Raw genomic sequence first — 15,938 nt, 5'->3', positions numbered from 1 at the left:
GTGATTTGGTACCTTTCCTCAGGAAGGCATTTTCATTTTGCTTCTTCCGCATCTGGCTGGTCACAACCTCTCTGCCTTTCCTCCTCCCAGAATTCTCCTAGTCTGGTCATCCCACCTATAATTCCTGCCTGGCTACTGGTCAATCAGTGTTTTATTAAACCAATATGAGTGACAAATCTTTACAGTGTACAAGAGCATTGTCCCACAGCAGTTGCGCATTTCTGTGTGTTGATGTACATGTATGTGTATTGGTGTGCATGTGTGTATGTCAGTGTGCATGTATATGTGTTGGTGTGCATGTATCTGTGTTGGTGTGCATGTGTGTTGGTATGCATAGATGTGTGTAAATGTTCATATGTGTATTAGTGCACATGTACTGATACAGTGTGCATGTGTGTGTATCAGTGTACATGCACCATGCTAGGGGAGAGGTTGATGTCATGTGTCTTCCTCAGTCTTCCTTCAACTTTTTGTTTGTTGTTTTATTTTAATTTGCTTTTTTTATTTTATGTGCATTGGTATTTTGTCTGCATGTATGTTTGTGTGAGTGTGTCAGATCTTGGCATTACAGACAGTTGTGAGCTGCCATGTAGATGCCAAGAATTGAACCCTGGTCCTCTGGAAAAGTAGTCAGTGCTTTTAACTGCTGAGCCATCTCTCCAGCCCTGTTTGTGTTTTTGAGATGGGGACTCACTATATAGCCCTGGCTGACCTGGAACTCACTATGTAGACCAGGCTGCCTCTGTTTCCCAAGTGCTGAGATTAAAGGCATGAGCCACCACTGCTTGACCTTCTTTCCTTCCTTTCTTCCTTCTTTCCTTCTTTCCTTCCTTCCTCCCTTCCTTTGTTTCTTTTCTGTACTCTTGTTTTTAAACTCCCCTTTAGATTTGTTGATTTATAGACCTGGGGTGGGGTGGGGATGGGGGTGGGAACCAGGTCAGAAAGGAAATGAAAGGTGTGGCTTTTCTGAAGACAAAATCCCCAAGGACAGACATGTCCTCTGGAAATAGGACATGAGAGGGTGAAAGTGGATATGGAATCTAAGTGAATTGGGGGCACAAAACTTGGGGAGTGCAAAGGGCACAGTATGGCTATGGCAGGCAAAGTATTCATGGGTCATGGGTCTGTGTGTGTTATTTGGGGTATAGGGAATTCAGTACTCAGGGTTATAGTAGATATTGGATTGGGGTACAGACATGGGTGGTTTGAAGTATTGGGGTACGCTAGACTTATGCTGAGGCAGTCACCTGATTAAGTGGAAGGGCTGGAGTGCCCAGTGGTCTCTTGAAGAGAATGCACTGCATGAGACAGCTTTGCTGTACCTGAGCTGAGGGTTGTGGGTAGGGAGGGCACAGGCCAAGTCTGTAAGGTGAAACTTAGTCCTTGGGGGACACAGATTACCCTGTGGTAATTGTCTAGACAGACAAAATAATCTTAACAATAGAGCACTCAAGTGGGCTCCTTGGTCACCATGGTGAGAAGGGCCACTAAGAGAGGCCTATTTGATCCCGGAAGCCCCCCCCCCCACACACACACTCCGCACCCTTAAGGGAGAAGAGGACTGAACAGCGGCTCTAGGCAGTGGCTCTAGGCATCACTTTTATTTTTCTCCAAAGTTCTTGGTTGGCCACGGATGATCCTAGGAGGCACAAGGGTCCCCCTTGGTGACAGGCCACATTGAAGACTTCATTTACTTTCAGCTCCTTCAGGATGGGAGAAGTAACAATGGGGCTCTCTTCCTGGCTGAGTGGAGGGGCCCTGCTGTGCCAGGAAACTGAGCTGTGCAGCAGCGGCCGCCCCTCCCTTCTGCCCCCATTACCCCATCTAGGCTGCAAACTCCAAGGCTGCTCCTCGCTGCTGACATACCTGCCACCCCCAGGCTGCCCCCTCCCATCTCGCTGCCACACACACACATACACACTCGCTCACACACACTCACGCACATACATATACACTCACATGCACTCGCACAACACATACTCACATACATACACACACAACACACTTGCGCACACACACACTCATAGACATACTCGCACACACATATACACTCACACACACATACACACATACACACAATACACTCAGACACACTCACATTCGCGCGCTTGCAAGCACACACACACACTCGTATACACTCTCACACACGTACACGCACCTGCTGCCTCACTTGGAGGTGGGCGGATTGGTCAGGGTTGAAATTGCTTTCTTTAACTAACAGAGAAGAAGAGGACAGGGAGGAGTGGTTAGAGGAGGGGAAGACTTGTCCCCTCAGGGGCTTAGGCACTGGTGGCTCCCCTGGGAAAGATTTAGAGCAGGGTCCTGTCCCATGCATAAGTAATATCAATGAACCCAGAGAGCGGCAGGGGGTTGGCTGGGGTCCCAAGCCCAGTGGCTCCTCCCATCCGGAAAGTGGGTTACATCAGAGTCCTGGGTAGGCCTTAAGCTTTGGTGGGAAGGAATTTGGCGCTCCCACATCCTCAGCTCTGTCCCGCCCTCAAGATCCTAGTACCTCCACCCAGGTTACAGAGCCCACAGCTCTGCCCCGTGATGTCACGAACAGCAACTGAAGGTTCAGCAGCTCAAAGAGGTTGTGTGTCTGGAGGGGGATTGAGAGAAAAAGCTGACATCCCTTTGCCTGTTTACCGGTCTCTGTGCCTGGTGAGCAGATTGCAATGTGCAACCTGACCACTAGGGGTAGCCAGAGTCCGTGTGAGGAGCTGGGTGAGCCTCCGATGGAAGGAACCTGGTGGTCCACCATTAACCAGCCTCCCCATCAGGCCTCCACCTCCACCCCTACTCTCTAACTCTCCCTTTACCTCATGCAGGGAGGTCTCTGGCGACAGCTGCAGGGTCACTGGTTGTATGGGGCAGCCACTAGCCAAGATATCCTGGAGACGGGGCTGGGAACAGGGGAAAAGGCCGTGGGGGCTTGAGCCAGCCACCAGCTTTGAGATCTTGATCTCCAAACTCTTTAAGAGGTTAGCCATCTCCCTTCACAGTCTGGTTAACCAGCCCCACCCTGTCCCCACACCTGGTAGGAGGACCCACCTGTTGGCCTGGAGCCCAGGAAGCTGGCTCCATCTGAAGGGCTTGCACCAAGTGGGTCCTCTTTACAACGCCCACCAGGGTCTGACACTCTAGGAAGTCCAGAGGGAGGGACATGTAATGAACATAGACGTCACATTCGCTGAGCACCTACTATGTGCTGAGACCATGCAGGGTGCCCTCATATCTGAGGAAACTTACATGGCGCGTGTGTGGTCTTTCAGAATCCTTGTCACCCCATTTACGGAAGGGAAAACTGAGGCTTTGGTGGGCTAACTGTTGCCCTAAACCATTCAGCTTCCACATGGACACGGCAGCTGAGGGCATCTAGGCAAGGCTGCCAGTGGGTCAGCAGGTATTCTGATATCCCCACCCCCCATTTTAGGAGAGAGAAGCTGGGGACATTGGCCTTTGGGCATTTGGGTGTCACAGTTGGGCTTTCTCTTCTGAGTCAGGTTAGTGGAAGGGTGAGCCCTGAGGCTCACTCTAACCTGAGACCCTACTGAGTGCTGGTCCTACTGAGTGCTGAGGCTAAGTCAGCCTGGCTAGCCTGGACACTTGCTGGGCATCTACAGGCATTGTGGGGATTGGTGGGCATTCTTCACTGAGGGTCCAGCTTGATATTTTCTCTTTTCTCCAGGAAATAAAAACCTTGGGACTAGCCCGGTGGTGGTGGTGGTGCCTTTAATCCCAGCACTAGGGAGGCAGAAACAGGCGGGTCTCTGAGTTCAAGGTCAGTCTGGTCTACAGAGTTCCAAGCCAGGGCTACATCCTGTCTTGAAACATTCCCCCAACAACAACAACAAAAAAAAGCAACTGGACTAGACATGACTGTAGCTCAGTAGCAGAAGTCTTGCTTAGTGTGCACAAGGCCCTGGATTCAGTCCCTAAACTCACTTGGTAACTGGATCACACAATAAAAGTGCTCTCCTTTATTTTAGAAACCAGCTCCTTCCTGGGTAGACTCTGGGGATCTAGAGCCAGGGTCTGTTTCAGTGGGAGTTCTGCGACCCAAACCAATTCTTGGAGGTGAAGCCTCTTGGCAGGGCCCTCCTTATGTGAAATAAATGAATACGTGTTTGCCGTGATCTCTCCCGTGATGCTAAAGTCATCCCATTAGCAAAGGGTGAAGCTTCTGATGTTTGCGTGGGAACCTGTGGTGACCTCCATATTTTCATACAAGGACCCTGTAGTTCACGGAACTCGAGAGGTACGTCCACCACTCTTTCCCTTGTTGAGGACTGACTTTATTCTTCTCGGTGGGGGCATATAGGTGACCATGTTGTGCCTGTTGCTCACTGCTCAAGGGCAAGTGAGCACCAGACTCCAACAATCTGCCAAGTGTGCACCCCACTTCATTTGCAGAGAGGGCACACATGGATGGATGGGTGCCCTGGTGGGGCTCAGGGACCTCCTCCCCTACCTGGGTTATCTTCTCCCCTTAGGCAATGTGTTTTCTGAACTGGAGAAGATGCTCAGGATAGATCCCTCCCTAAGACTTAATGTCATTCAAAAAGGCAACTGGAAGTGGGGAGTGGGGGAGGGGATGGCTTTCGGGTCAGAAAGGAAGCTTCTGGAAGACCCTAGCAGTAGCCCTGTCGTCTAAGTTAGCACACAAGATTGGTTCCCAGAATCCAAAGAACCAGCCCCAGATCACCTTACAAGCACCCCTTATGTTTAGTTTAAACACATCACCCTACTTTCTCTAGCAGAAGTGGTTAGAGGAGGGGAAGACTTGTCCCCTCAGGGGCTTAGGCATTGGTGGCTCCCCTGGGAAAGATTTAGAGCAGGGTCCTGTCCCATGCATAAGTAATATCAATAAACCCAGAGAGCGGCAGGGGGTTGGCTGGGGTCCCAAGCCCAGTGGCCCCTCTCATCCGGAAAGTGGGTTACATCAGAGTCCTGGGTAGGTCTTAAACTTTGGTGGGAAGGAATTTGGCGCTCCCACATCCTCAGCTTTGTCCCGCCCTCAAGATCCTAGTACCTCCACCCAGGTTACAGAGCCCACAGCTCTGCCCCGTGAGAAGTGGTTTTTAGGTGCATTTTCTCCATGAAGAAATTAAACTCGGAGAAATTAAGGGTCTAGTGCCAGGTCACACAGCCACCCAATTGCAGCGCCTGGGTTAAGGAACAGATCTGACGCCAGCCATGCTTGCCCTTGCTGCCTGGACACTCAGGGCCTTAGAGGAAGAATAGCGGAAGGAAGCCCAACCCCTTCTCCACGCAGCCGCTACAGACCTGTAGTCTCCACCAGCGGGTACTGGGTCACATCTGTGGAGATCACAACCCTGATCACCTCCTCCAGGGGCATGTCCTTGGCCAGCGTGGTAAGCGTACAGTTCATGAAGTGATCCACAGTCACTGGGTAGGAGCTGTGGGCAGAGGTGGGCACCCGTCAGGCCCTGGGATGGGGAGATGCCAGCCCCTGGGACAAGGCAGAGTCATCCTAAGGTGCCTTACTGGGAGAGACTTATGTTTCTCTAGGATGGGTTTGGAGGGGCCCATAGGTTCTACATCAGTGGTTCGCAGCTGGGCTAATGCTGCTAACTGTTCCTCGCGCTGTGGTGGACCCCAACCTTAATTTTTTTTCCTGGTTTTTTAAGACAGGGTTTCTCTGTCTTCCCTAGCTGTCCTGGAACTCACTCTATAGACCAGGCTGACTTTAAACTCACAGAGATCCACCGGCCTCTGCCTCCGGAGTGCTGGGATTAAAGGCATGTGCCACCACCGCTCGGTTATAAAATTATTTTTGCTGCTAATTCACAACTCTGATTTTGCTGTTCTTTTTTTTTATATTTATTTATTTAGTATACAATATTCTGTGTGTGCCTGAAGGCCAGAAGAGGGCACCAGACCTCATTACAGATGGTTGTGAGCCACCATGTGGTTGCTGGGAATTGAACTCAGGACCTTTGGAAGAGCAGGCAATGCTCTTAACCACTGAGCCATCTCTCCAGCCCCTGATTTTGCTGTTCTTATGAATCATAAGTATCTGTGTTTTCCCATGGTGTTTGGTGACCCCAGTGAAAGGGTCATTTGGCCCAATGGGATCTGTCCCCCAGGTTGAGGACCACACATATCTTTTTGTTGTTGTTGTTTGTGTTTTGTTTTGTTTTTCAAAACAAGGTTTCTTTGTGTAGCAGCTCTGGCTGCCTTGGATCTCTTTGTAGACCAGTCTGACTTCAAACTCACAGAGATCCACCTGCCTCTGCCTCCTGAGTGCTGGAATTAAAGGCGTGCACCACCACTGCCCCGCTAGAACCTTAGGTATCTTTTTTTTAATTATTTACTTTTATTTTATGTGCATTGGTGTTTTGCCTGCAAGTAAGTCTATGTGAGAGCCAGATCTTGGAGTTGCAGACAGTTATTAGCTGCCATGTGGGTGCTGAGATTTGAACCTGGGCCCTTTAGGAAAGTAGTCAGTGCCCGTAATCACTGAGTCATCTTTCCAGCCCCAAATCACACGTATCTTAAAGGTGGGGAAACTGAGACTTGTTTGGAGTTGTACCTTGGACTCAGTGACTCTTGAAGCCTTTGAGTTGCGCTGCTTTGGGGACCAAAGATGCTAGGGTACAGTCTGTCTGGTCAAGAAAGGACCTCAGAGCCCATCTGCATGCCCACCACCCAGAAAGGCCATCAGAGCAGGGGTAGGGAGGAGAAGGACCTTCCTGACCTGGTGCTCATTCCCTATCAGCTTTGCCTGATAGAGACCTAGGGCTCACCTAGCCCATGGGGCTCTGGGGATGTTGAGGTCAGAGGGCAGTTATATATCAGCCTGACACCTGTACAGTTCAAAGTCAGCTGTGCTGCTGATTTCCGGGGTCCCTCCACCCCCAGACTACTCTGGGCATCATCACTTCATCAGCCAGCTCAAGGCTCACCCAATCTTGCGGCCACGAATCCACGGCAGGTATGGCAGTTTCTTGACAATGATGGTGCCATCATAGAAAGAGGGCTGACAGCTCTGGGAGATGGCATTGGCCACCAGCACTGCCATCAGCACAGGTAACGCATGAACCATCTGCCCGGTCAGCTCAAAGACCAGCAGCGCCGTGGAGATGCTGTGGGTCACCGCCCCCGAGAAGGCAGCAGCACCTGCAGGGACAGAGCCACGGAGGGTGGCTCAGGCCAGGAGCCAACTCACCCAGAGGACAAGGTGGGCATAGTATGACCGTGGTTAGGCTCAGCCGTGCGTAAAGAGCACATCCTGGCAACTGTCAGGGGTACCTGGGCATGGCAAGAGGAAAGGGATTCAGAGCAAGTGGCAGATAGGGAGAAAAAAAAAAAACAAAAGAAAGAAAGCTGGAAGGGTTGGGGGGAAGAAATGGCTGAGAGGGTGGACAGTCCTGGGAAGGAGTGGGGACACATTGGGCGGGTCAGTGACTACTATGCACTTCTCCTGTTGCGGTCGGACCCATGAGGTCTGCCCACCTGCTGGTCCCAGGTTCACTCACCTGCCAGAGCATAGGCTCCAGGCATGATGGGGTTGACCTCACCTCCAACCACGATGCCCTCTGGGAAGGCGACAGCCAGGGCCTCTCCCAAGAGGCGCCCGATGGCAGCTCCTGCCGCAGACTCAGGGTGAGGGTAACAGCCGTGCTGACCTGACGCCCCCCCAAGGCCCTCAGACCCTGCCCCATCCCCAGTACCACTTTGGGAGGGAGATAGTATGGGGAAGCCAGGTCCCTCATGCCCCTGAACCTTCTCGGACCTTTGGGACCCCAGTCTTACCGTAGATAAATGTGGGCAAGAAGTACCCAGCGGGGATGGGGATGGTGGTCGCCAGGATCAGCATCCAGAACTGTAGAGGGGTTGGGCCCACACGGCAGGAGTTAGAAGCAAACAGGAGGGCATAATAAAGGGAGGCATGGGAGACCCCCAGGCCAGGACCCAGGGCAGCTCCGGCACTAGAGGTGACACCAGCCGGGGGAAAGGGCCAAGCAATCCTCAGTAAAGCACCCACTGGGTGTGAGCACATGCCAGTGGGTTCCTCTCCTCGCTCAGGCTGACCTTTAACAGAGGGCAACTATTCCATATCAAAAAGTAATGGGTGCCAGGGTCTGGGTGTAACTGCTCTTGCCCCTGAGCCTGACCGCTTCAGCCTGGTCCCTGAAATCCATGTGGCAGAAGGAGAAAACTGACTTCTGTAAGTTGTTCTCTGACCTCTACATTATACTATGGCGTGCTGGCACACACTCGAGTGCACGCACACACACACACACACACACACACACACACACACACACACACAGCGTTTTGTAAAGAATAAGGGAATAGTTGTCATGAGTCATGACTGTCACCCAGCACCTGGGAGACTGAGAAGGGAGAAGCACAAGTCACAAGCCTGGACTATATAACGAGACTGCACCCCTCAAATGAAGGAGGAGGAGGAAGAGGAGGAGGAAGAGGAGGAGGAGAGAGGGGAGCAATTGAGGCTGGGAGGGTTTCTGAGGGATGCGGTGGGCCAGGGTCAGATCAGCGACCTGGACGTAGGAGGCAGGGCTCCAGGCTTAGGCTCAGGAAGCAGGCCCCTCTCACCCAGGACTGGCCATCACCTTCATGACCAGAAAGAAGACAAGTGTCCCAAAGACAGTCAGCTGTGGGTGGCACCATTCCAGCCACAGGTTCTGGGGATCTGGCTCCACTGGCCAGGATGGGGATGAGTTCCGGGTCATCAAGGCCCACGAGTTGTTGTCAAACAGTGTCTCCAAATGCTCCTCCATGGACAGCTGGGGCAGAGGCAGCGGCAGGTCAGCCTACCATCCATTCTACCGTCCATCTGAGCCTCAACTACCCTACCCCTTCCCAGTTAGGGACTCTGAGGATGGCTCTGCCACTGCTGAGCTACAACAACCTTGTCGTCTGAAAAATGACCTGTAGACATTTTCCTTGGGTGTTTTCAAGGGGATTGGGTGAAAAAGTATACATGGAGGGGCTGCAGGTGAGGGTTTTATATTGCCACCACCAAACTTAGTGCGCCTTACCCGGGAAGCCATGAAGCGGCCCACACCAGGTGGATAGGTGATGGAGGCCAGGACCAGGGCGGCCAGAGCAGCGTACAAGGGCTTGCTGTGGGGCATGAGAGTTCCAGTTTGCCTCTTCTTCCCCATATCCATGGGGTCCACACCAAAGAAAGGACTACAGAGGAGGAAGGAGGAAAACTTCCAGATGCCCTCCCCACAAGAAGACAGAGGTGGACTGAGACCAGAATGGGGAGGGGCTGGGGGAGAGTTTGGGACAGAAAGAGACTGGGATGCTGGCCTAGGGCATATGAAATGCTGAAGGTAGGTGTGTGCGCTTGAGGTTGAGAGAGGAGATGCAGGGATCAGGGAGGGGGATGGGAATTCAGGGAGCAGAAAGACTCAGTGAAGGGCTTAATTTTCACATAAGTGGGGCAGTGGCTGTAGGACTAGACAGGACCACAAGCCAGGTGTGAGCTAGGAGGAGCATTGGGGGATTAATGGAAAGAAGGGTTCGGTGAAAGGGGTGGGTCTTTACGGGGAGGTAGGAGGGGCCAGCCTCTGAGAGGCCCAGCCTACCTCGTGGCTAGCAGTTTGGACGTGAACCCGTTGGCCTTGAGGAAGAATAAGAATGAGCGCTGACAAAAGTTGTACCCGCAGCTCAGAATGCCACAGATGGCCCTGGAAGCGGAAGCGGGGGTGAGGCCGAAGTGGGGGTGAGGCCAGAACCACTTTAGTTTGCGTGTGGCTTTCAGGGTTTGGGGTCCCACTCACCCCAGGGCCACAAAAAAGAAGATCTCTGGTAAATCAAAAGGTATGTCCACCCGAAAGCTGGTCTTGTAGATGGAGGTGATGGTCTCTGGGGAGAGAGGGAAGCAAGTGGAAATCCAGTGCCAGCCTTCCCACCCAAACCCAGCCTCAGCATAACCCAGGCAAGGGCGGACACAGCATCAGACCCAACCCCAGAATTTTCCTGCAATTCTAGGCACCTGGCTAGTGTCCCAGCCAGACTCAACACCTCCAGCCCTTAGGGTTCTCCACCCACCCCACCCCTGCTTAACGCAGGTCAGACCCTGTGCTCTCTTAGGACAGAGAAGAGAAAGGGGGAGTGGACGGGGGGGGGGGAAGAGGGAGCAAAATTAGAGAGGAGCCGGAGGGAGGAGTCGCAGAAGAGGAAGGGTGGAGACCAAGTCCCAATATGAGGCTCACCCCGCTCACTGCTGAAGACCGCCAGAAGGCGGAACGTGAAGGCCCCGCAGGTGGCAGCGAAGAAGCCCCTCCAGTAATCCCAGACGGAGAAGTGAGAAGACATGACCTCAATGCTGAACAGGACACCTAGGAGGGCACACACAGCTCAGGGGACCATTATCCCCTCGCTGCAGGACACAGTGTGTGTGTGTGTGTGTGTGTGTGTGTGTGTGTGTGTGTGTGTGTGTGCATGTGTGTGTGTGTTTGTGTGTGTGAAGGAGCTCTCACCGCTGAAGGGGGCTGCAAAGACTGTGGCCACACCCACTGCTGCTCCTGCGACCAGCATTTCCATTTTCTTGGTCTTGTTCTGGGAAGAACAGTATCCTGGGCCTCAGCTCTCTAAACCCCTTCCCCAAGGAGACCCAGCCCTGTGCTTCTCACCTCAGACTCCCCGATGATTTTGGTGCGCACATGGCCCAGGTAGGCTGCGATGATCACACTTAGGTGCACAAAGGGGCCCTGCAGGGTGAGGCAATACGGTGCTGCTGCCGGGATGCTGCACCCTACCTCCCAACCCTTCCACTTCGTCCTCTCCTCTTCTGTTTTCCTCCTCTTCCCCTCTTCTCCTCTACTCCCACCTTCTTCTCCTTCTTCTCTCTTCTTAGGGTCTAAGGAACAAAGGCACAAACCTTGCCCAGCAATGGACCGCATCACATCCCGGTCCTAACCCTCCACCAACCACTCCAAGACGGTTTTTGTCACATTTGAGGATCTGGATGTGCTCCCCCAAGACTGGGCTCACCAAATTTAGGCTGGCTATACTGTGGAATATGGAAAAGGGCTGCACAATAGGATGGTAGGTGGGCCCCCATGTCTGTACCAGTTTTCCCAGGAAGATGGTACTGCCTGTTGCCAAGGTACAGGAGAGGCCTGCCACCTTGGCCCCAAAGTTCTTGATGTCGAGGTAATCCTCCAAGATCACACCAGACAAGATGGTTTTCACCTCTGGGATCCCAGACCCTGGTCCAGATAGGTAGAGAACAGAGGGAGAGCGAGTCTGCATTAATTCTGTGTGCACCCTGTGTGCACAGCATTCTTGGGGCACTTTACTAGGGAGCCCCTCTTGTGCAGCTGTTCCTTCTGAATTAAAACATTCCCTCCTAGAGCAGGGAGAGAGGATGGATAAGATTCAAGAAATAAACTGGCTATGGAGGCGCACGCCTTTAATCCCAGCAGTCAGGAAGCAGAGGCAGGCAGATCTCCAAGAGTACATATTCAGCCTGGTATATGTATCAAGTTGCAGACCATCTAGAACTATATAATGAGACCCTGACTTTAATTTTTTTCCTTTCATTTTTTTATGTAATAAACTCATAAGGTACAGGAAACTCCTGAAACTCACAGGATTCACAGGCTCCTCCCCCAGGGTTTAACAGCACCAATTGCAGGGGAGGGACGATGTTCTGCCAGTTGGTAGAATTGCCTATAGGGCTCACTTTTCACCAGTTGCCACCCATGCTGGGGTGGGCTTTTTAGTGATGCTCAAGCTTTTGAATCACCCATATTCTCTCTGTAAGACCAATTTGTTTATTATGCATATGGTGTTCTGCCTGTATGTATGCCTGCAGGCCAGAAGAGGGCGCCAGATCTCATTATAGATGTTTGTGATCCACCATGTAGTTGGCTGGCAATTGAACTCAGGACCTCTGGAAGGGCAACCAGTGCTCTTAACCTCTGAGCCATCTCTCCAGCCCAATTCATGGTTTGCTTAATATGGATTCATTGCTTTTGTCTGTTGTTGGGCCTCTATATGGGATGAGCACATGCTTGTGTCTCCCCAGGAAAAGTCATAAAAACAGCCTCATACCCCCTAGGAATAGGATTCATAACAGTTTCCAGAAGAAGAAATTGGGGGTTGGATGTACCCTCAAGATTTCCCCCAGACTGTTGTTGGAGGTTAGCTCCAGAATCCTAGGGAATCTGGGCATTGGCTATAGTCCTGAATGGGAACCAACCCTCCTTCTTGGCCCAGAGGAGCCCAGGGAAGTCAGATAGAGCAGGTGATGTACCCGGTCCCCTGCTATTCCCTCTCCTTGTGTGACCTTGGGTAAGTGGCCTGACTTTTCCAAGCCTGCTTTCTCAGCAGGATGTGAAAAGATTGGGATTCATGGGGACTGCAGAACAAGGCAGGCTGGACAGAAAGCAGGTGACCATGACTCACCTCCAGAGGACGGCGTGATGCTCTGTGAGAAGCCGGAGGAGAAGGACAGGAGGGCCACAGGGTACACAGTCCAGGAGAGATACCGGAGCAGGTGACCGTCCCCAATCTCTCTGTACAGCCACTTGTGTGCTGGAGATGCCCAACAGTCAGAGAGCCCCCCAGAGCCTCTACAGCCCTGGGGCAGGGGTAGTCAGACTTTTGTGCCCACTTATGGTCTAGGAAAAGGCTCAAAGTCACCCAATGAGAAGTAAAGGAGAAAACTGTGCCTGGGGTCAAGGGCCATTGAGCTGAGAGGAAGGTGGGCGAGAAGGAACAGGGGTGGCCATGCTCAGTTTAGAGAGGCTACACCCTCTCTGTGTAGACGAGATAGTGAAGGCCCAGCAGGGCACAGGACCTGCCCAGAGACACACAGCAAGTCAAGGGCCAAGTGAGGCTCAATTTCAGGCCTGGTCACTCACAGCCTTTTGCCTCCCCCGCTGCCCCCGGTGGTCCAGCTGGTATCCCAAGCATGAATAGGAACCCCATCGCTCTGCAGGGGCGTGCATGCGGAGGAGGCCTTACCTCTGACCACGCTCCTGATAGCGATGTTCATGGCATAGCTGATCAGAGCCATGAGCACCCCGTGGGCCATCAGGAAGTACCAGTCCTCACCCACACGGAACAGCCGCCCTTTCAGCCACTCCAGAGCCCCTGGGCAGGACACTGGGGTCACAGCTCCTTCCCTGGGAGCTGCTCAGGCTCTGGGCAGGTGGACCAGGCAAGACAGGGTAGGACTCCCAGGGCCGAGGTCCAAATGATGAAGAGGGGCTCTACCTCATAGGAGGATCCAGCATGATTTATGGCAAGTGTGTGTGGTGTGGGCACCATGCCTGTATCCCTACAGAAGGCCCCTGACCTCCCCCTCCATCTCCTCCCACATGGGGACCTGGAGGAATGGTTAAAGGGAGCAGCGGGTTTGGAAAAACCTGGCATTCCCATTCTAGTCAGTGTTTGATTAGGGTCTGCATCCCAGAGGGCACAGCAGGGAGGAGTGCCCAGCTGCATCCCCAGGCACCAGCTCCACCTCAAAGCTCACCCCCTCTGGCTGTGGCCACCAGCGCCTAGACCTGTGTTCTTTCTGGGGTCCCTGCTTTCTCTGTCCTCTGGGTACACAGACAGATGCAAGGCGACCATGCAGACCCCTCCCCCTTGCCACCCAAGAGATTGCACGTGTCATCTGGGAGCACACAGAAGTGGGGAAGGAGGATGCTCTCGGGCCTAGGGGGAGTGTGGTTCTGTGCGGACTCCGAGGGGGAGGGGACCCAGTTCTTACCCTGGATGCTTCTGCGGACGCGTGGACACGGACCCCACAGCTCTTGCAGAGTCACTGGTTTCCCAGAGGAGCCCTCACGGAGTCCCACCAGTTCCTCCATTCTTTCTCTGACGACAAGTAGACAGTTGCTTGGTGAGCCACTGTGCACCTGTGCCCCACTTCTCGAATATTCCAATGTACTCTGATTCTTAAAAACAAGGGAAAGCCATGTGTATTGTGCAGGCGCATGCTCCCACATGACCCACAGGGGTTTTGTGTGTATGAAGGTTCTGTCTTACATGCAAGGTGCTCATTATATAGGGTCCTTCCACGCCCAGAAGTCCTAATCAGAACCAATTTTCTGTTTTAACTCCCACTACTACCCTTCCGAGACACTAGGCTGTTTCCACTACTCAGAGCGGTCATTTTGCCCAGGGATAGCCTGTCCCCAAGGGCAGCTGTGATGTCCTATAGCCATCCTCTGGAGGCCAGAAGACCCCCAAGTCCTGAAGGAGATCCTTGCAGGCAAACACCTCAAGGTCCCACACCCTCCCTCTCCACGTCTACACTGGACCTGGCAGGTGCTGTCCAAGCCCGTGCCCCACTTAGCGCCCAGCTGTCCCTCACCTGCCAGAGCGTCCTGCTGAAGGCCCTCGGACACAGCCTCTTTGTTTGAGGCACCTGTGCACCTGGACGGTGTACCAAGCAACACCCTCCCCTCCCTCCACCTCCTGGGGTTAAGGAAGCCATTAAGAATGTCCTTGAGAAACTGGTCAGAACTCACCAGACTGACCAGGAAGCTACTGAGAAGTCGGGAGGGGTGGATTTCCTCAGCTAGAGAGCTAGGCAACAAGAGAGGGCCCTTGCTGTGGTCCCTGGGGCCTCCTGGGGTCGGGGCCTGGGAACAGCAGCCTCTGACCGTGCAGGATCGTGAGAGTCCTCTGCTGTAGCTGAGCCTCGGGGTCTGGACTCTCGGCTGGACACAGAAAGGGGTTTCAAAGTATAATGGGGGAGGGGAGGGAAGGGGTGCAGCAGAAGGCACATGGGTACAGAGCAACGGGGTCACGTGGCTAGTCCCACAATGCTCAGAACTGCCCCAAATGACTGAGCTCTCCCCAAACCCGAGGAAATGGCCCATAATGGCATTGCAGAACTGTGAGGCTTCTTGTCCGAGATCACAGAGGCCCGCCGAAGTAGAGGCACGCACCCAGTGCCCCCACCTCAAAGAGCCCAGAAGCAGGACTCCCGCCACGGTTTGCCTGACACCTATGCAGGCACACTGTTCTGGGGGTTTGCTTTGACAGTCCCATCTTGTTCAGGGGTGGGAAAAAGAGTGGGTGAACTGGGAGGGCTGGAGACCATGAGGCAAGGAAATGAATGAAATTTTCATCTAGCCCCTGAATCTCAGAAAACTGCCCCTATGGCTGTGGCAGGGTCCTCTGAGAAAAGCATGAGGAGACGGCAAAGAAGTGTGTGTGTTTGTGTGTCTGTGTGTGTGCACATGCGCATATGTGTACACATGTATGTGCATGCATGTGTACATATGTGTGTGCGTGCATCTCTGTGTGTGTATGTGTATACATATGAGAGTGTGCATGTGTGTGAGCTGGCGGCACTGCTCCACTGTTTAGTGTGGCCTCCATACCCTTGTAAGTTGAAGTAATGACACCATTTTGCAGTGCTTGATGAAAGGCCAGAGAAATGCAGTCGCTCACCAATGGTCACAAAGCAGAGGTTGAACTTGGGGTCAGACTGTCTGTCCCATCTCCAAGCTCCCAAGAAACTGGACACAATATAAAGAGCTTGTGCCTGGGGCTACGTTTAGAAGATTGGAGGGGGGGGCTGTCGAGGCAGCTCAGTTAGTAGAACGCCTGCCCAGCATGCATGAGACCCTGAGTTTGGTTTGTAGGACCTGGTAAACCCAGTGTGGTGCACATGTCTGCAGTCCCAGGCCTTGGGAGCTTAGAGGCAGGGGGATCAGAAGCTCGTGGTTATCTTCCTCTACATAGCAAATCGGAGTGAAACCTGGGCTACATGAGACACTGTGTCAAGGAATAGGAGGAGATGAAGAGGAGGAAGAGAAAAGAAAATCTAGGTAAGGGGTGATTTGCCCTTCCTCCCCTTGTCAACCCTGTTACCACTCCGAAGATTATGTCCCTCCAGTGACTGATGAAAAGCCAAGACTTTTTTGTTTTGTTTTGTTTTGTTTCTGTTTTTTTTTTGTTTTTGT

At 52.9% G+C, this 15,938-nt stretch overlaps 1 protein-coding gene across 8 annotated transcripts; it reads right to left on the bottom strand.

The window, feature by feature from the left end:
- Positions 1–1,573: 1,573 nt before the first annotated feature.
- Positions 1,574–14,457, bottom strand: LOC125395360 (chloride channel protein ClC-Kb). 8 transcript variants are annotated; one of them, XM_087906937.1, is made up of 22 exons: positions 14,336–14,457; positions 13,730–13,916; positions 12,979–13,107; positions 12,418–12,546; positions 11,077–11,216; positions 10,835–10,864; positions 10,638–10,715; positions 10,485–10,563; positions 10,218–10,343; positions 9,783–9,867; positions 9,588–9,689; positions 9,033–9,186; positions 8,604–8,777; positions 7,780–7,849; positions 7,503–7,613; positions 6,930–7,143; positions 5,287–5,420; positions 3,052–3,140; positions 2,820–2,903; positions 2,513–2,599; positions 2,159–2,214; positions 1,574–1,758 (listed from the first exon to the last, which is right to left on the bottom strand). In XM_087906937.1, exons 2-21 carry the CDS (start codon positions 13,827–13,829, stop codon positions 2,167–2,169), a joined length of 2,163 nt encoding a protein of 720 aa, XP_087763063.1. In that variant the 5' UTR covers positions 13,830–13,916; positions 14,336–14,457; the 3' UTR covers positions 1,574–1,758; positions 2,159–2,166. The 8 variants fall into 8 exon arrangements, with proteins under 8 accessions (XP_087763063.1, XP_087763061.1, XP_087763065.1 ...); XM_087906935.1 differs by having other exon boundaries at positions 1,574–1,703; XM_087906939.1 differs by having other exon boundaries at positions 1,574–1,703; positions 9,033–9,117.
- Positions 14,458–15,938: the final 1,481 nt, after the last annotated feature.

This window comes from Myodes glareolus, chromosome 6 (assembly GCF_982192425.1).
Source record: "Myodes glareolus chromosome 6, mMyoGla1.1, whole genome shotgun sequence".
Lineage (NCBI taxonomy): Eukaryota > Metazoa > Chordata > Mammalia > Rodentia > Cricetidae > Myodes > Myodes glareolus.
The sequence above is the reverse complement of the archived record's forward strand: the minus strand, read 5'-3'. Positions and strand labels throughout refer to the sequence as shown.